Here is a 15,558-nt window from a genome sequence, read left to right as displayed (position 1 = left end):
TCTCAGGAGATCCAGGGAGCTGTACATACTCGCCTGATCGTACGGAATGAAGGGATTGTAACAGATATTCTCTGCCTTGTTCATCGCCCTAAGAACTTACGAACTGGTCTCACGTGTCAGAAGTACCCGAGAGATCCGCCAGTGCCCTTTAAGATGAAAGACGTGAGCTGACGTCACAATTAAACTCCGTGTCTTATCGATAGCCGGAGCTTTTATAAGTTCCTCGTTTGTTCTGTAGCTCAACACTCCTGAAACTACTCGTAAAACTTCATGCACGCTAAAAGCTTCCCACACTTGCAGAGCCAACTATAGTATCCTCCAGTTGAATGAATTGAACTGCCAAGTAGAAGGCAAACGATTCCCTAGATATACAGGTTCAAAACCGTAGTTCGGTGTTAAGCCACCTTATACCCGCAGCCGTCAGCATCGGCTTTGTTTAAGCGCGAGCCCGATAAATACCGAAACCCCGTGGCCAAAGGTATTTAAAGGTCTGTAGTAGCTCTTTGATTCAAGGTTTCTTGATTATCTGCTTATTTCTCCGTCAGCTTTCTTTTACCTCAACTACAGACCTAGTGCAAAAAATGTCGTCTTCAAAGCGCATTGTTCTCATTACAGGTAGATGGTTTCATCTTGCTCCTTAGAAAACCACGTTAATTCATACCTACAGGAGCGAATCAAGGAGTGGGTTTCGAGACGGCTAAGAACCTTGCTCTTTCCTCGTCCGATTACCATGTCCTCCTCGGAAGCCGCTCAGCCGAGCGCGGGAGGGATGCTGTCACCCAACTCGAGGGCCTTCCAATTGCAGGGACTGTCGAAGCCATCCAGATCGACGTCACATCACACGACTCGATAAACGCGGCCGTAGAACACGTCAAAAAGGTTCACAGCCGTCTTGACTGCCTCGTCAACAACGCCGCCGTCTCGAGCACCGCTCCCACATCCACCGAACGCATGCAAGTCAACCTCGCTACCAACGTGGTCGGGCCCGTAGCCACGACCGAGGCTTTCTTCGATCTCTTGTCTGCGTCAAAAGACCCGCGCATTGTTTTCGTCAGCTCGTCCATGGGGTCGCTCACTCACGCCAGCGATCCTTCTTCGCCTTACTATATCAGTAAAGTCGACCGTGACTGGAGGGAGTACCGCACTTCCAAAGCAGCTCTCAATATGTACATGATTGAAACCTACAAGAGGCTTGCGCCAAAGGGCTTTAAGGTCTGGTCGGCTGATCCGGGCCTCCTTGCTACTGGCTTCATTGGCGCTGAACAGGCGAAGCAAGTCGATGCTGGGGATCCTAGTCTAGGAGGTGAGCTTGTGGCGAGTGTGGTACGGGGTGATAGAGATGCCGATGTAGGTAGGGTCGTCGGGCGGTATGGTGTAGGCCTGTGGTAGACTGTCCAGTCAAAACAAAAGTTGTTATGGAGGTGGCTGGATGAAGTCGAGTCGTCATGAACAGGCTTTCGCAGATGGTACTAAATACAGTCGCTTTCATCTCTGAGTCCCCGGCCAGTTTTCCTACTGCGGCAACGCATCCCCTACCTTAATACTCTACGAAGACAAGCCCCGCACGACTATATAAAGCAGGTTAAGGGGCCCAATACAATACTGATACTAATTATTCCCTCTTACCGCACATATAACGTTAGGTATATTGTATTACCGCTAGTTGCTACGTGAAATATACAAACAGCTAGGCAAGAGCAATGGGTTTCAGTAATCATATTAAGTTTTTCTGGCTATCATACAGAGCCCGGTGAGCCCTAAGTACTATACCTGGTAGTTAGGCAGAAATCATTTTAGTAGATCTCTGAAAGACGATCTAAGGACAAAGATATTTTGACCAGTCACATTAAATTATACAACCAACATCTAACCTCTAGATCACCTATACATAGCACCATTTGTCGGCCGCAGAATGCCTTCTCCCTCTTTCGCAAAGCGTAAAACCAGCCCCTCAGTATCCACCTCAAGCAAGTCCTCCATTTCAGGCGTCCGTAATTGCTGCAGCTTACGAGGAGTCTCTGCCCCAGACGGTATCCGCCTATCATTAAGGCTGCTTCCGTCATCTAGACCATGCTCACCGACAACAGGTACTTTAATCAGTGGTATATCTTCCCTATACACTTCACCTGTACCCATCGGCGCGCCCACTGCACGCGGAGCCGCAACAGCACCATACTGCACTTTCGTGTCATCCAAGCCTCGCACCATATCATCGGCCTCCTTGTTACTCCCCGCCTTCGCCAGCAACGGACTTCCAAATGCCTTGGCGATCTCCAGTGGACTCATTGAGAACGCGCGCCCAAGATGCCACCATCCGAGGAAAAGGGGCAAAATTGCCAGCGCGTTGGCCACGATAAGGCACAACCCCGCAACGAGATAGTAGTAGTTTGTGTTGTACACGTTGAGATTGAATTCGTCTGTCCCGGGTACTGCTTGTGTGAACGAAGAGTTCGACAGTGAGAGCGCTGTGCGGAACATCAGCTCCCGCAGCCCGGATTGTATGTCCGGCATCGGGTTGAGGTACGTGACATTACAGCCGTCCGTGCTGTTTAGATGCGTAAAGCTCATGGATCCATTGCTCTTGAGCGAGAAAATCGGCACTGTGATCAGCATCGCGATCTCGCTTTTATAGAGTTGGTCGGCCAGAAGCACGACACCGCCGAGCGTCGTTAGCTGATCCGATATCCCGTGAAACTCAGCAAAAGGAGGCAGGACCGCGACAGTGTCGTTAAGGCCGGCAGGGCGGAGGCTGACAGTGCCGTTGGCGATAGTAATGGGGTAAGAGACGGTGGCAAGGCGGAACGTGCAATGAATTGTTTGCAGCAGGCCAGTGCAGACAGCCTCATTCTTGTAGCGGACCGTGGCGTTGAATGCGCCTGCGTCGCTATCTTCCCGTGAAAAACTTATACCGCCGATGTCGACTTCTGTGCCCCATGCCTCGCGGTCCAGTGTTATGTTGTATGGAGCAGTGCCTTGGGAGCACTGCACGTCAAGGCCAGTGGCGTGTATGTCGGTCTTGCATACACCTTTGCAACCTTTGATGTCCAGGTGCATGTCGTCCCGCGCTTGGAACTCCTTTGCGACCCGCGCGAAAGGCAGTGACAACGAGGTCACGTTACTACCACGGAGGGATTTCTGTCCTGAGTATCCCCTTGGCAAAGGGTCAAAAGTGACGGGCGCATCGAACGTCATATCCTGCACAATCGAGCGTGTGGCGACTGAGGAGGAGCGTTGAAGAAGAGGGCCGTCGAAAGTAACCAGTGTCGTGATAATGCAGGCCAAAGCGATCGTGTTGAACCTTCTACCAGAGAACAGCGAGCGCTGGAAACTGGAAGCATATGCCCATGAGAGATGCAAGTCCTTGAGGCTGCTATCGCCGCTCAAAGCCTTGTTCCACCAAAACAGTGTCAAACTTTCCGCGAGGGCGTACCGCAATGTTGAATTTGCGACAGCTGAAAGGATAGCAACAATCACTGTCGGCTGAAGCGGATGCGCTTTGGAGGGCCATGCCTTTATGTCTTTGCTGTTGGATGAAACAAGGATTGCAAGGGTAGCAACTGCGCAGAGAGTTGCTGTCAGGAGGGAGAGTAAGCCCAAGTATGGGATTCGTTTGAGTATTCCCGTAAGCCATGGCTTGCTGCGATGCTCGTGTGTGAAAGAAGCGCCTGCCATGAGTAAAGGTAGGAAGAAGACAGAGATTGTTTCTAAATAAACGGGACATGAGACTGTATTTAGGTTTTGGAGAATATAATTTGGCCCCCATTGCTTACCGTCGCACAACATCAGCTGGATGATGGTCCTAGCCAGCTTTTGTAGAACAAGTGGACAGGAGCGATTGGTGCAACTAGTCGGACGCCACACCGTTTCAACTAATTTGTTTCTAGATTAGTTTCCCTGTCTTAACCCCCAAACTGGACAGCGGCGAGCCCGAGCTTTATTGCAGCAGCTTTGTTAAAGACTTGAGCTGAAATTGCGGAGTTTGCAGCAAGAGCTGCTCGGCTCTTGCCTTTTAGTTGAGGAAGAGATTATGCAGTGGTGAGTGTAATTCTTCACTTTGGGCAGCAAAGATTCAGCCGCAAAGAGCCGCCCTATGTGGGCTGATCACCGGGATTCTCCGACCTCAGCTCTCCCTTCTCAGCCGCTCAACGCCACTTTGTCTTCAAGTCCTCCGCTCAGCTTGCTCGAACCACGTTTGCGGGTTATCGTTGACACGCTTAAGTTCATATGCAGAGGCACATCCCCGATCGGTCCCTAAACACCTTCGCATTTGAACGAATGTGTCTTGGCTTGTACATAGATACATGGACTTCTGATACCAGAGCTTATTTTGTTTCGGTTTAATTCATCAGTGTATTTCATTCATAAATACTCTGTCGGTAATCTTACCATGCTTCAATATTTGTTTTTTATTTCGTTTTATTTTTCTTCTGGGTCGTCAGTCAGAAATGTTTTAGGGTATTCTTTGCACTTTTCAATTTCAAACGTTAACATTGGGCGCAATAATGCTGGGCTTTTATTCGCTGGCCTTCTAGAAGTTTCTAAAAACCTTGCTGCAGGCAAACGGACAACGAAAACATTCATCAGATATAGATAATTTGTTGTTACAAACACTGCATTCAAGCAAATAACCCAGCTAACTATTTAGAGTAATAGCTATTTAGCCGATTTATATTTCCCTGCTTCAGCTCAGATGTTGCAATGTTCTTTGTTCATCACTGTAACGGAGCAACCTGTCTTCCTCGTGCATAGTCAACTATTTGCGCACTACTTCTTGTGTAAATCATGTACTTGAAAGAGTTCTGTTCCCCTGCATCAATTACTCTGTTTGTGAACAATGACTAGTGCGGTGGTAAAGAGAATTATAATAGTGAATTTCCAAGTGTTCGGTGGAGTTAGTAAAGTAAAGGTAGTTCAGCTACGTCAAACGCATCACGGTAAGTCTTTAAGCTGCGTAAATAAACGTTCTAGAAAAGCAATATAAATACAACTACTCCGCTGCTTTTTTTTACTTCAGAACCGTGCATTACATTTTCACTTCGCTGCCTCCGGAAAACCACCTTTAAAAGCCAAATTCGCTAGACTTGTGGCAATTCTTCTTAGATACTAGGCCGTTAAACAGCTGTCTCCATCCACCACGCTCGTCACCTGCCAGACGGCGCTGGACGAGGCCCGCACAGAGCTCTCCAGGCTGACCGCAGCCCTCGAGGTGGCAAACGCCGACCAGGAGCGGCGAGCAACCGAAATTTGAGCCGGACCACGCGCATCGGCCGGAGCATAAGCAGCTATCCAACTAAACCCACCGGGCGGATAGGCGCGTTTCGCTTCAGCAATTGCCACAACAGGCAATCGCGGTGACTTTCCGGAAACATTTTCTGCTTTGTTCACGCAGACATAAATTGCCTTGCCATCCGGCCGCAGACATAAATAGCCTTTCCAACCGGCCAGACATGTGTGCATCAACTCATTTGAGCACCATGTTATACGACTCGTTGATCATCGGCGGCGGGCCCGCAGGCTTGTCTGCCGCCCTCGCTCTCGGCCGCATCCGCCGCAGCACCCTCATCTTCGACTCTGGCCACTACCGCAACCGTGGCGTGACTGCCATGCACACGGTCCTGTCTCGCGATGGCACGCCTCCTAGTCAATTCCGTGCCATTGCCCGTGAGCAGATGGCGCCCTACACCTCCATTGAGTTCCAGGAAGCCACCATCGTCTCGGTCCAAAACACCGAGGTCGAACCCGGCTATCTGGGCTTCAAGGCCGTCGGCTCCAACAACAACACCTTTGCTGGCCGGAAGTTGATCCTCGCCACCGGCACCGAGGACGTCCTGCCTGACCACATTGAAGGCTTTCTGGACAATTGGCCGGAGCATATGTGTGTGATTGCTACTCCATCTCTTCGTTACAACAAGTCGTACTAATGTCCGTGCAGCTACCAATGTCTCTTCTGCGATGGCTTCGAGCAGAAGGGCTACCCCATCGGGGTCCTGGGCTATCCCCACCCCAGCTACAATCATCTCGCCATGATGGCGCTCCCATTCAACCGGGACGACGTGACCATCTACAGCAACGGCGCCGTGTCCTCGGATGCTGCGGTCCAACAGGCGCTCAAGACGGCGCTGGCCAGCAACGTCAAGCTCGACACGCGGCCGGTCAAGCGCCTCGTCAACAACGGCGAGGGCCCGGAAAACGGCATCACGGTGGAATTTGAGACGGGACCCAGTGCCAAGTTGGGCATGCTGCTGCACAGACCTCCGACGCGCAACAGGGCCCAGAATCTGATCGACCAGCTAGGGCTGAAGACGGGCGAGGGCAGCGGCGAGGTCGTTGTCGATCCTACGTTTGCCGAGTCCAGCGTCAAGGGCTGCTTCGTGGCCGGCGACTCGTCGGAGCTGGTGAAGCAGGTCGCGCTGGCTATGGGAGCTGGTAAGTCACTCAATATTCCTGTGAATACATGTCTAGTGCTGGCTGACTGACCCTGCTGCAGGCGTTCGCGCGGCTGCTGGCGTCTCACTGCAGCTGTGTAACGAGGAGGGCGCAAGGGCCCTAGCTCTGGCGGAAAGCAGCCACCTTTAGAGCATGGCGATGACGGGGGATGGGGTATTTTTTGTTGGTGCCTCGGCAACTAGCAAAGGAATGTAAGCGATACTGACGTGCATGCCCGTGCCTTAGCTGGTTTTTTGTAGTTCGTTTGTCAGCAAAGAAAGAAAGAAAGAAATAGCCCGATTGCATGCATGCATTCTTTGTTCGTATCAAGCTGGCTCTTTGCATATGGCGAAATGGGTATTTGCTTTGCTAAACTGTACGCACAAACTATGGGGCGGGATATCGCTGGAAGAAAACAACATGCTGTTGTAGCTGCTACTTGGTATATATCGCAGACGAAGTTTAGGCTATCTCGACTGGAATCTACCTCTTTCTGCCGTGATTCTTCACTGGACTTTTCAGAACCAAAGGACGACTAAATTAATGAAAACATAGGGTATAAAGATTAAAAAGGAGAGAGACCAAAATGAGAGGGTATCAAACCGGTCGTGCCACCACATTTATCCCGTCATCCCTGATATCGCTGTTCAGACATTAGAGCCATTAGAGCCACCATCCGGGCTCTTATGCTCCTTCTCCAGCCTCTCCACCGGCGCAGAAGGGGACCCACTAACCGCCCTATTGCCCAGATAAAACACAACAAAGGTAACATACCCGGCAGCAGTCAACGCCAGCAGCGTCCACATAGCATTATGATACGCGTCCTTCATCCCGCTCTCAGTGTTCATGTCAAAGCTGCCCATGACGACATTGACGATGGCCAGGGAACAGCGAGCTGCCAAACTGGTACGCGACGTACATGAGCGCGGAGGCGGTGCCGTGGTCGCCGACGGGGATGTTGTGCAGGATGATGCTTTGGGCACCGACAGTGATGGGCGGCGACGCGAACAGGTAGAGCATGGAAAAGACGATGACGAACCAGATGCCGTATTTGGGCGCGACGAATCCCCAGGGTACCAGCGCGCCGACGCTGATGGTGTAGCCCCCGACGATGGGGATTTTCGGGTAGCCTCTGTCGACGAGCGCGTTGCCGACTACGCCGCCGATCACGGCTGCTCCCGTCGCTGGCTGCGACGTGCGACATCAGTCCGGTTTTGGCTGTGGTGAGCGCGCGTCGACTTACGAGGAAGTAGCATGCCGCAAGAACCACTTTGTAGTGTAGCAGGTTCAGCGATGCCTGCGTTGCGACGAAAAACCACGTCACCCAGCAACCGCCGGTGATGGCGAACGTGCTCAGCGGGACAATGACCTGGCGATTCAAGAGGATGGCGGGCGGAAGCACCGGGTCGGAGATTTTTCTCTCAATGTACGGGAAGGAGATGAGCATGAGCGCGCCGAGGATCATGTTGACGAGGATGGCCGGGTCTTTCAATCCCAGCCGCTCGGCGTCGTTGAGCCCGTAGATGAAGAGCGCCGTGCCTGTGATGAAGGCGAACAGCCCGATGTAGTCTATTTTTCGCGCTTTGCGCTCTGCGTCGACTTCGTAGGCGGGTAGGAGAAGGAGCCCGATGACGGAGACGAGAATGGCGAGGATGAAGGTGAGCCAGAAGTTGGCGCGCCATCCCACCGAGAATGCTGAGAGTTTGCGTCAACATGCTGTGCCTGTCTGTGGTATGTGAAGCGACGTACCGGTGAGGAGAGCGCCAATGATGACGCCCAGAATGGTGCCTAGAGGCGCACAAGAGACATAGGCAGCGAGTCCGGCATTTTGGGCTTTTCCTGGGGGAAACAGGTGGCTGATGATGGCAATGCCTGTGGCAGACTGTAACAATCACATTTAGCGAACCGGCAAAAAATGGACAGAAAAGCTGAACTCACGGCACCGGCAGCGCCAACATCCGCAAGTGCACGCCCGGCCAACAAGCCTTTTTGGTTTGGGGCCCACGCAGAAAGCACATTGGTCCAGGCCAAGGTAAGAGTGCCAGCAATGAAGGTGATGCGCAGGCCCAGTCGGTCGGCCATCTGGTCCGCAGGGAGCAGGAAGGTAGCGAACGTCAGTGTGTAGGATAAAACGACCCAATTGAGGTTGACAGCGCTGAAGCCCATGTCCGGACGAATGTCGTTGAGTGCGAACAGCACCATGGAGCTCTGGAAGAGGTCGATGAAATTGGCGACGCAGGCCGTGACGACAATAGCCCATGCCACAGCGGGCTTGCGATGATCAACAATGGGGAAGCGGATAGCCATGGCGAAATGGCTAAGCGTGTGGGGAATGGTGCCCCGCTAGACGCTCCTTGCGCCCGAATGTATAAACAGTGCCCGGAGCGTTTGCGGAAACTTTTTGGCTGTTTGTCAGCCACGACGGGCTGGCCCTTCGTCATCTCGGAGACATGCAGTTTATCAACCCATAGGAAACCCGCCAATTTCTAAAGTCGTCTGCTCGCTTCCTGTCTAGGCTTTACTGAGGGAGGTGACTCGTGCTTACGATGGCCAAGTCATCGACAAACCGAGATTCGAGTATCTTCGTGCTCCAATCTGGTCTCGAAAGACGTCCGGAAAAGAAGACCGGCAGTTTTGGATTCAGACGATGAGGAGACTGCCGGAAGGTCTTGCAGTTGACCGGCACCCTATGACAGCCATGTTGGAAGGCCTGCACTATCTCGAAAAGGAGGCATTGTCCACTCACTAATGATTTTTATGAGCCGACATGGAACGACTCGGCATCAAGTCGCATGAACGACAGTGGCGCAGACATTACAATGGCGTTCTGTCTTGGCTTAGAGAAAAATAGATTTCCTTGCTCGCTTTCTTCCTTTGAGGCTGGCGCCGACTCTATCGCTGCCGTGCGCCTCCAGCGCATCGGCTTGGATGTTCCTCTTACTAAGATTTTTGAGTTGTCTACTGCGCAGGGCCTCTCGAATCAGTTTGTTTTCGATGATGCCTAGATGTGGGAGGAGAAGGGTTGAGGTACATATTCGCATTCACTATGCAACGTTCCTTTCACTCTTTAATACACTAACTATTTCCGATTTGAAGTCTTCTTTTGCTGGTCTTATCGCAATATTTCTTCCTAAAATTTCCTTATCTTGAAAACACCAGTGGTAAATACAACGAATAGGTATTGCGTGTAGGTTTAAGACCCGCAAGTGTAAGATATTGCAATATAATCCGGAACCAACTTGTGTTAAAGCAACATTATCTAGACGAAGAACGCCTGCTTTTCCATTTGAAAACCACAGTCTTAATAGACTCGGCAGTTCCTTTGTTGTTTGCGTATATCATTTCAACATCCCCTGGTTGCAACGTAAATATCCGCTGACGCACAGCACCGACCCGGCATCACACGACGGGCGCCACACCCGGCGCCAAATATATCACCATTCACCAATCGCAACCAACACAACAACATGTACACGTCCAACTGCAACCCAGCAGCACTGCCGAAGCCGCAGCCGCAGCCGCACCCCTCACAGCACCGCAATTACCCGCCGCCAACCCCACTGCAGATCACGGTCCAGATCCCCGCGCAAGCACAGACACGCACCCCGCACAGGCTCGGCACCACGCGTAACCGGACACACCATGCCCGTTCGAGCGGCGTGCTTCGGTGCATCTGTCGCCTAAGCACGAGGAACCGGGCTGCGTGTGTCGGTCGCACTGGTTCAGGTGGTGAGCTTATTTGTACCTACAAAGGTACGACGGATCCGTGCATGACTTGTGTCTGTTGACTGCACTGTTTTTGTTGCTGCTGATTGCTTGTTCGCTGTTTATTTGGTCGTTTGGGCGCTTGTCGAGATGGCTGTGTCTACGACTGGACGCGATGGGCCTGCCTTGGTGGCGTTTAGACGCCGGATGGCGCTGTTCACGCCTGCTGTCGCTTTCGTTACCATGTACGTGCCTATTGCGTGGTTTTGCGTTGTTAATGTGGTTTTTTGGATGCTGATTGCCTCGTCCTGAGTCGCAGATATACAAGCGCGGCCATGTTTAATTTCGGCTACGATGTACGCCTCACACATGCTCGCAGCGCATCCATGTTTGAAGCCTGACAAGTCTAGGTTGGCGTTTTCAGTGGCTTGCAGGCCATGGAGCGTGAGCGACTCCAATCCTTGAGGGAATGGACAGGAGTTGACTCGCCAAAGCTTTCAAGAAACGCTTCGGGAAATGCGATTCGCACGGCACTTGTAGCATACCGTCCTACCTGTCTTCGGTCATGAACTCGACGCCGTATCTCGGAAAACTCCTGGTAGATTCCCCTTGCCCTTGTTTACTGCGTAAAGTTGACGATTTGGCGCAGGGGACCTGGGTCGCGGCTCCTTTAGCCGAGAGGTTCGGACGGAAGAAGAGCTTGCTGTTTGTTGCTGTTTGCTCCATTATGTATGTTCTTTATATCACCTACATTACAAAAAACTGATTACTTGGAAGTGGCACGATACTGCAGATTTCAGCAACGACGGCGGCGCAATTCACTGTAGGACGGATAACCTGCTACTTCATGACAGGTGAAAGTGCTCGTCCGCCCTACCACTTTTTCTGCTAATTTCACCAGGTATCTGCATGCTGATGATCCCGTCCTACCTCGCCGAAACAGCGCCCCAGGAGCTGCGAGGGCTCATCGGCGGCCAAATCCAAATCCAGATCATGTTCTCGCAAGTCATTGCTAATTTGATCAACAACGGAACAAAGCAGCTGGCCACTGATGCCTGCTGGATGATTCCTCTCGGTTCGACTACCATCTTGCAAAATACTCTTTGACTACCATCCTACACAGAACTTTCTTTGACTAATGTATCCAGGCATCCAATTCGTCATGCCCGCCATCCTTATCGCTGCCTATCCCTTTCTGGTCGAATCCCCGCGATGGTGAGAGCTGAGCACGCCTGCAGCACTTCCCTGAACAGATCTAACAACTGACCTCTCCCAGGCTCATCAGCCGCGGCGACACCGACGCGGCCTCGACCGCGCTACGCAAACTGCGCAAAAACACCGCCCCCTCAACCCTCGCCGCGGAGCTAAACCTAATGCTCCACGCGCGCACCAACGACGGCAAAGGCGCCTGGAGCGAAGTCTTCAGTGGGCCCAACAAACGGCGCACCGGTATCGCCATCCTCGGGATGCTGTGCCAGCAGCTCTCAGGCCAGATCTTCACGTCGCAATACGGCGTGCTGTTCTACCAGCACCAAGGCTACGCGAACTCCTTCGCGCTCGGGATCTGCTACACGACGCTGCAGCTCTCCACGGCGCTGTCGGCGTCCCTCCTCGTCGACCACACGGGCCGCCGCCCGCTGCTGCTCCTCGGCGGCCTCGCGCAAGCAAGCGCGCTCTACCTCGTCGGCGGGCTGGGCACGGTAACCGCCCCCACCCGCGCGGAGAAAGACGCCCTCGTCGCCGGCCTCATGCTGTTCGGCGTGTTTTTCGGGCTCACCTGGGCGCCGCTCAGCTACACCACGATGGCGGAGGCGCCGGCGCGCCGCGTCGCCGAGAAGAGCGCCATGCTCGCGAACTCGATCTCGATTGCGTGCGCGTTTGCGATCAGCTTTTCGGTGCCGTATCTCGTGGACGAGGAGTACGCGGGGCTGGGGGCCAGAGTCGGGTTTTTGTATGGCAGTACGACGGTCTTCGTTACGGGGGCGGTGTGGTGCTTTGTCCCCGAGATGAAGGGGCGTGCGTTGGAGGAGTTGGATGCGCTGTTTGAGAGGGGGGTAAGCACGAGGGGGTTTGAGAGTGCGGTTGTCAGGGTTGATGGTGGTGCGGGTGGGGATGTGGAGGAAAGGAAGGTGGGGAAGGTTGTGGTGGAGGAGGCGGAGAGGGCCTAGGGTGGTTGCGTTTATCGTGAATGCTGATAGAAGTACATAATTTACCCTTTACACTTGTATATTCTGTGTGGCCACATATCCCTTCCTAATATACCTATACCCTAATAATTGTTCACCTCCTATAATCGCATAAAATATTTCAAGATCATTGGGCTTAGCTTTTAATAGCTACGTACAAAGTACTCTGTGGGCACTGTAAAATTCCATGAACATGAGCTTAACAGACAAGCAGGATTTTCATTCGAGCAAGCAAACTATCCAGGACCTCAGTAAACATCTCCCAAAAAAAAAAAAAAGCCAAACCAGCCACCCGCACACCACACCTCCAGCCTACAACCTCGCCCTCGGCTCCAACCCGACCTCATCCAACCCCAACCCCGACCCCACGACGGGCAGCCTCTTCTCCACAATTTCTATGCCCATCGGCCGCGGCGGCAAATCCATCAGCGCCTCCTCGACCAAATCGCACACGTCGCCCGCACAGCCAAACGACAGCGACCAGCCCGCGCCGCCCTGGCCATAACTGTGGACGATCCTACTGGGCGCGCCGACCCCGTCCGCGCGCCCCCGCAACTCCCGCTCCACGCGCACGTTCTGCTGCCTGAACGGCCGCAGGCCCTGCGCAAACGGGTATGCGGGGTCGAGCCGCGCGTGCTTCAGGTCCGGCAGGAACGCCTCGCAGCGGGCGCGCATGCGCTGCACGATTGGCGCGGCGAGGGAGAGGTCGAGCGCGCCCTCATGCGGCTCCGTTATCCCGCCTATAAGCAGAATGTCGTCGTTGCGCGGGACGAGGAAGACGATCTCGTTCTTATTCACGTCGGCGGAGATGGTGAGCGCGGCGTCGAGTTTGGGAAAGGTGGTGCCGTCGTTGATGACGCGGATCAGGCCGCCGCGGATGGGGTAGCAGGTCGGGTCGGCAGCGAGCTCGGTGCCCGCGAGGCCGGTCGCGTTGATGATGGCGGAGGCGGCGTATTCGTTGCGCAGCGCTTGTTCTTGTGCCAGTAGGTCGCCGTGGAGGGTGCGCGTGATGAGCTGGGCGCCTTTGGCCGCGACGAGGTCTTTCAGGAAGGCCATGCACGCGTCCGTGTCGATGACGGGGGCAAGATGCTCGTACGCGTCCACGGCGCCGTAGTCCGGCGCGACGCCGCGCTCTCGAATAATGCCTGCGTCGCGACGGAAGCCGCGGATGCCGCTGGCCATGATCTCTGCCATCTTCGCCAGCTGCCTCTCGTCCTCCTCGACGGGCGCCGGGAAGAAGAAGTCCGCGGGCTTGACGCGCACGCCTGCTAGCTCGGACAGCTCGGTCGACGCCGCCAGCCCGTCCCAGATGTGGTACGCCACCATGCTCCACTTCTTCGAGTGCTGCAAAGAGATGGCGTCTGTGTGCTGCCCGCACACGGCGGGCGGGTATTCCCAGAGCGCGCCCGCGATCTGCGAGGCTAGGCGCTGCTCTTGCCCGTACGAGGCCCATTCTTTGGCGACGATGGTGACGCGGTAGCCTTTGTCGAGGAGGGCCCACGCGGTGGTGAGGCCCGTGACGCCGCCGCCGACGATGAGGATGGTTGGGGAGGAGGGGGTGGGTGCGTGCAGAGGGGCCGGGAGCGGCGTGAGGTCTCTCCAGAGGACGAGGCCGTTGGTGCGGGGGAGAGAGGCCATGTTTAACGCTATTCAAACAATTGTAAGAGCTCTGGAAAGGTTTTTTCGAGTAGGTTACTTCAGTGAGTCCCGCAAGCGTTGTCTGCTCCTCAACAGCACCTACCTTCATGTTTAAATACTCTTCCTCCCATAGTCTGTAGTGTCCTTGCAATCCGTATTGCAAGCCGCATCAGGCCTCCCTCTAGCCGTCTCAACCCACATCGAAGCCAAGAAGCCGTGTCCCTAGACATCTAGACCGCGCTGCGCCGTCTCTTACACGATCCCACACCAACCTCAAGCACGCATCATGTAACCCAGACAATGAACGACCGCACCAATAGCAGTGCCGCAGCCATCTACGTGCACAGTAAACCACGCACCAGGCAGCGATCCGATTGACCGGACCGCGCTCCCCCAGCCCCCACGCCTTGCCCCGTCCGGGCATCTAGAAGCTTGCCCCAGGCTCCACGGCTTACAGCACGCGCGAGCGACCTTGACGCCATTCGCCGGCTGCGGTGTCAAAGCTCGACACATAGCGCAGAAGACTGAGACGGGGTCGTACGAGCCGTCAGCGCGCCCAGCAAGGGGGATACCGCGCGCCGTCAGCATCGGAAGATGTGGCGGACTTGGCAGCGCGTTGTGTTAAGCGGTCTCACTTGGCTGTCATCGATTGTGGGGATGTTGTCCAGCGGGCAGAGCTCTCCTGCCTGGTGTAGCTTAGCTCTTACCCCTTGTGGTTTAGCCCGCTTAGTCAGCTTCGCTGCTTTACCTCTTTGCCAGCAGTGCTCGCTGCTTAATTGGTCAATTATCTCTCTACGTCGTGCCTTCAACAGATGTTTGTCTTGGCTTTTGCTTGCGTGCTCGGTGCATATTGCTTCTTCTTTGTCTTTCTTCTTCGCGGCTTCGCTTGTCGTTGCTGGCAAATGCTGATGCCTCGCCTGAGAAACAGGCCACTGTCGCTGCCACTGCCTCCACCAATACTGCCTGAGGCCCGGATGCAGGCGGCAGCGCGCTGGAGGATTCGTCGTGGGCTGCTGCTGTCGCACTGGACCCCGCATGCGCATGGCCGGCCATGGCGGCATTGATCCTGCTCAGTGCTACCTGCCTATGCCATCACCTCCCATCAACACTAGGGCAGCTACGGTCTCACCTTCGGCTCAATAGGCACCTATTCATGCCCTCGAAGGACACCGCACACCGTCCCCGCAGAGTCGCAGCCAACGGCCACCACTTCTCGCCCAGTCAAAGTGACACAGATCTTTTCAGCACCATCACCACCACCCATAGGTAGCCATGCCTTTCGGCGCTTACCCCGACCTCGGGTCCCCGGGCGCCAGGCTCGTGTTCTCGCTTACTGCCTGGGCGTGGGTGCAGTATCCGACAGACTGGCGAGGTCGGCCAGACGGGCCGGGTGCGCCGGGGCTTACGGGCCGGGGGGTCGTGTTAGGTAAGAGGGTGTCGGCGGAGACCGGGCCGTGGGGTGGGTGGGGGTGCTTAGTGTGGTTGTTCCGGGAGCGTGGGGGGAGTCGTTTGTGTTGAGGTTGAGAAAGTTGGGTTGGTGAAGAGGAATATGTCTATGTTAGAGGTTAGGTTGATTCGTGCGTGAATGATTCGATGGTGGTTT

At 54.4% G+C, this 15,558-nt stretch overlaps 7 protein-coding genes across 7 annotated transcripts; 4 read left to right on the top strand and 3 right to left on the bottom strand.

The window, feature by feature from the left end:
• Window positions 1-524: 524 nt before the first annotated feature.
• K452DRAFT_286017 (uncharacterized protein) lies at window positions 525-1,734 on the top strand. Its single transcript, XM_033540216.1, has 2 exons — window positions 525-615; window positions 668-1,734. The coding sequence occupies exons 1-2, from the start codon at window positions 582-584 to the stop codon at window positions 1,387-1,389; spliced, it is 756 nt and encodes a 251-aa protein (XP_033398894.1). The 5' UTR covers window positions 525-581; the 3' UTR covers window positions 1,390-1,734.
• Window positions 1,735-2,160: 426 nt separating this feature from the next.
• On the bottom strand, window positions 2,161-3,639 carry K452DRAFT_215651 (uncharacterized protein; the record flags this gene model as incomplete). Its single annotated transcript, XM_033536242.1, has 1 exon — window positions 2,161-3,639. A coding segment is annotated over one exon (1,479 nt), but the record flags the coding sequence as incomplete, so codon positions are not given.
• Window positions 3,640-5,474: 1,835 nt separating this feature from the next.
• K452DRAFT_296965 (uncharacterized protein) lies at window positions 5,475-6,576 on the top strand (the record flags this gene model as incomplete). The annotated part of the gene is made up of 3 exons (XM_033541969.1): window positions 5,475-5,875; window positions 5,933-6,426; window positions 6,488-6,576. 3 exons carry the CDS (start codon window positions 5,475-5,477, stop codon window positions 6,574-6,576), a joined length of 984 nt encoding a protein of 327 aa, XP_033398892.1.
• Window positions 6,577-7,060: 484 nt separating this feature from the next.
• On the bottom strand, window positions 7,061-8,733 carry K452DRAFT_350308 (uncharacterized protein; the record flags this gene model as incomplete). Its single annotated transcript, XM_033545646.1, has 5 exons — window positions 7,061-7,281; window positions 7,316-7,614; window positions 7,670-8,121; window positions 8,176-8,308; window positions 8,365-8,733. The coding sequence occupies 5 exons, from the start codon at window positions 8,731-8,733 to the stop codon at window positions 7,074-7,076; spliced, it is 1,461 nt and encodes a 486-aa protein (XP_033398891.1). The 3' UTR covers window positions 7,061-7,073.
• Window positions 8,734-10,433: 1,700 nt separating this feature from the next.
• Window positions 10,434-12,464, top strand: K452DRAFT_346936 (uncharacterized protein). Its single transcript, XM_033545487.1, has 8 exons — window positions 10,434-10,487; window positions 10,542-10,575; window positions 10,626-10,729; window positions 10,781-10,860; window positions 10,909-10,985; window positions 11,033-11,206; window positions 11,280-11,346; window positions 11,408-12,464. The coding sequence occupies exons 1-8, from the start codon at window positions 10,467-10,469 to the stop codon at window positions 12,297-12,299; spliced, it is 1,449 nt and encodes a 482-aa protein (XP_033398890.1). The 5' UTR covers window positions 10,434-10,466; the 3' UTR covers window positions 12,300-12,464.
• A 165-nt stretch (window positions 12,465-12,629) lies between these two features.
• Window positions 12,630-13,955, bottom strand: K452DRAFT_225206 (uncharacterized protein; the record flags this gene model as incomplete). Its single annotated transcript, XM_033536732.1, has 1 exon — window positions 12,630-13,955. The coding sequence occupies one exon, from the start codon at window positions 13,953-13,955 to the stop codon at window positions 12,630-12,632; it is 1,326 nt and encodes a 441-aa protein (XP_033398889.1).
• Window positions 13,956-15,121: 1,166 nt separating this feature from the next.
• Window positions 15,122-15,536, top strand: K452DRAFT_167254 (uncharacterized protein). Its single transcript, XM_033535746.1, has one exon. The coding sequence runs from the start codon at window positions 15,228-15,230 to the stop codon at window positions 15,471-15,473; it is 246 nt and encodes an 81-aa protein (XP_033398888.1). The 5' UTR covers window positions 15,122-15,227; the 3' UTR covers window positions 15,474-15,536.
• Window positions 15,537-15,558: the final 22 nt, after the last annotated feature.

Source organism: Aplosporella prunicola, assembly GCF_010093885.1.
Source record: "Aplosporella prunicola CBS 121167 unplaced genomic scaffold K452scaffold_9, whole genome shotgun sequence".
In the NCBI taxonomy this organism is placed as follows: Eukaryota; Fungi; Ascomycota; class Dothideomycetes; order Botryosphaeriales; family Aplosporellaceae; genus Aplosporella; species Aplosporella prunicola.
The sequence above is the reverse complement of the archived record's forward strand: the minus strand, read 5'-3'. Positions and strand labels throughout refer to the sequence as shown.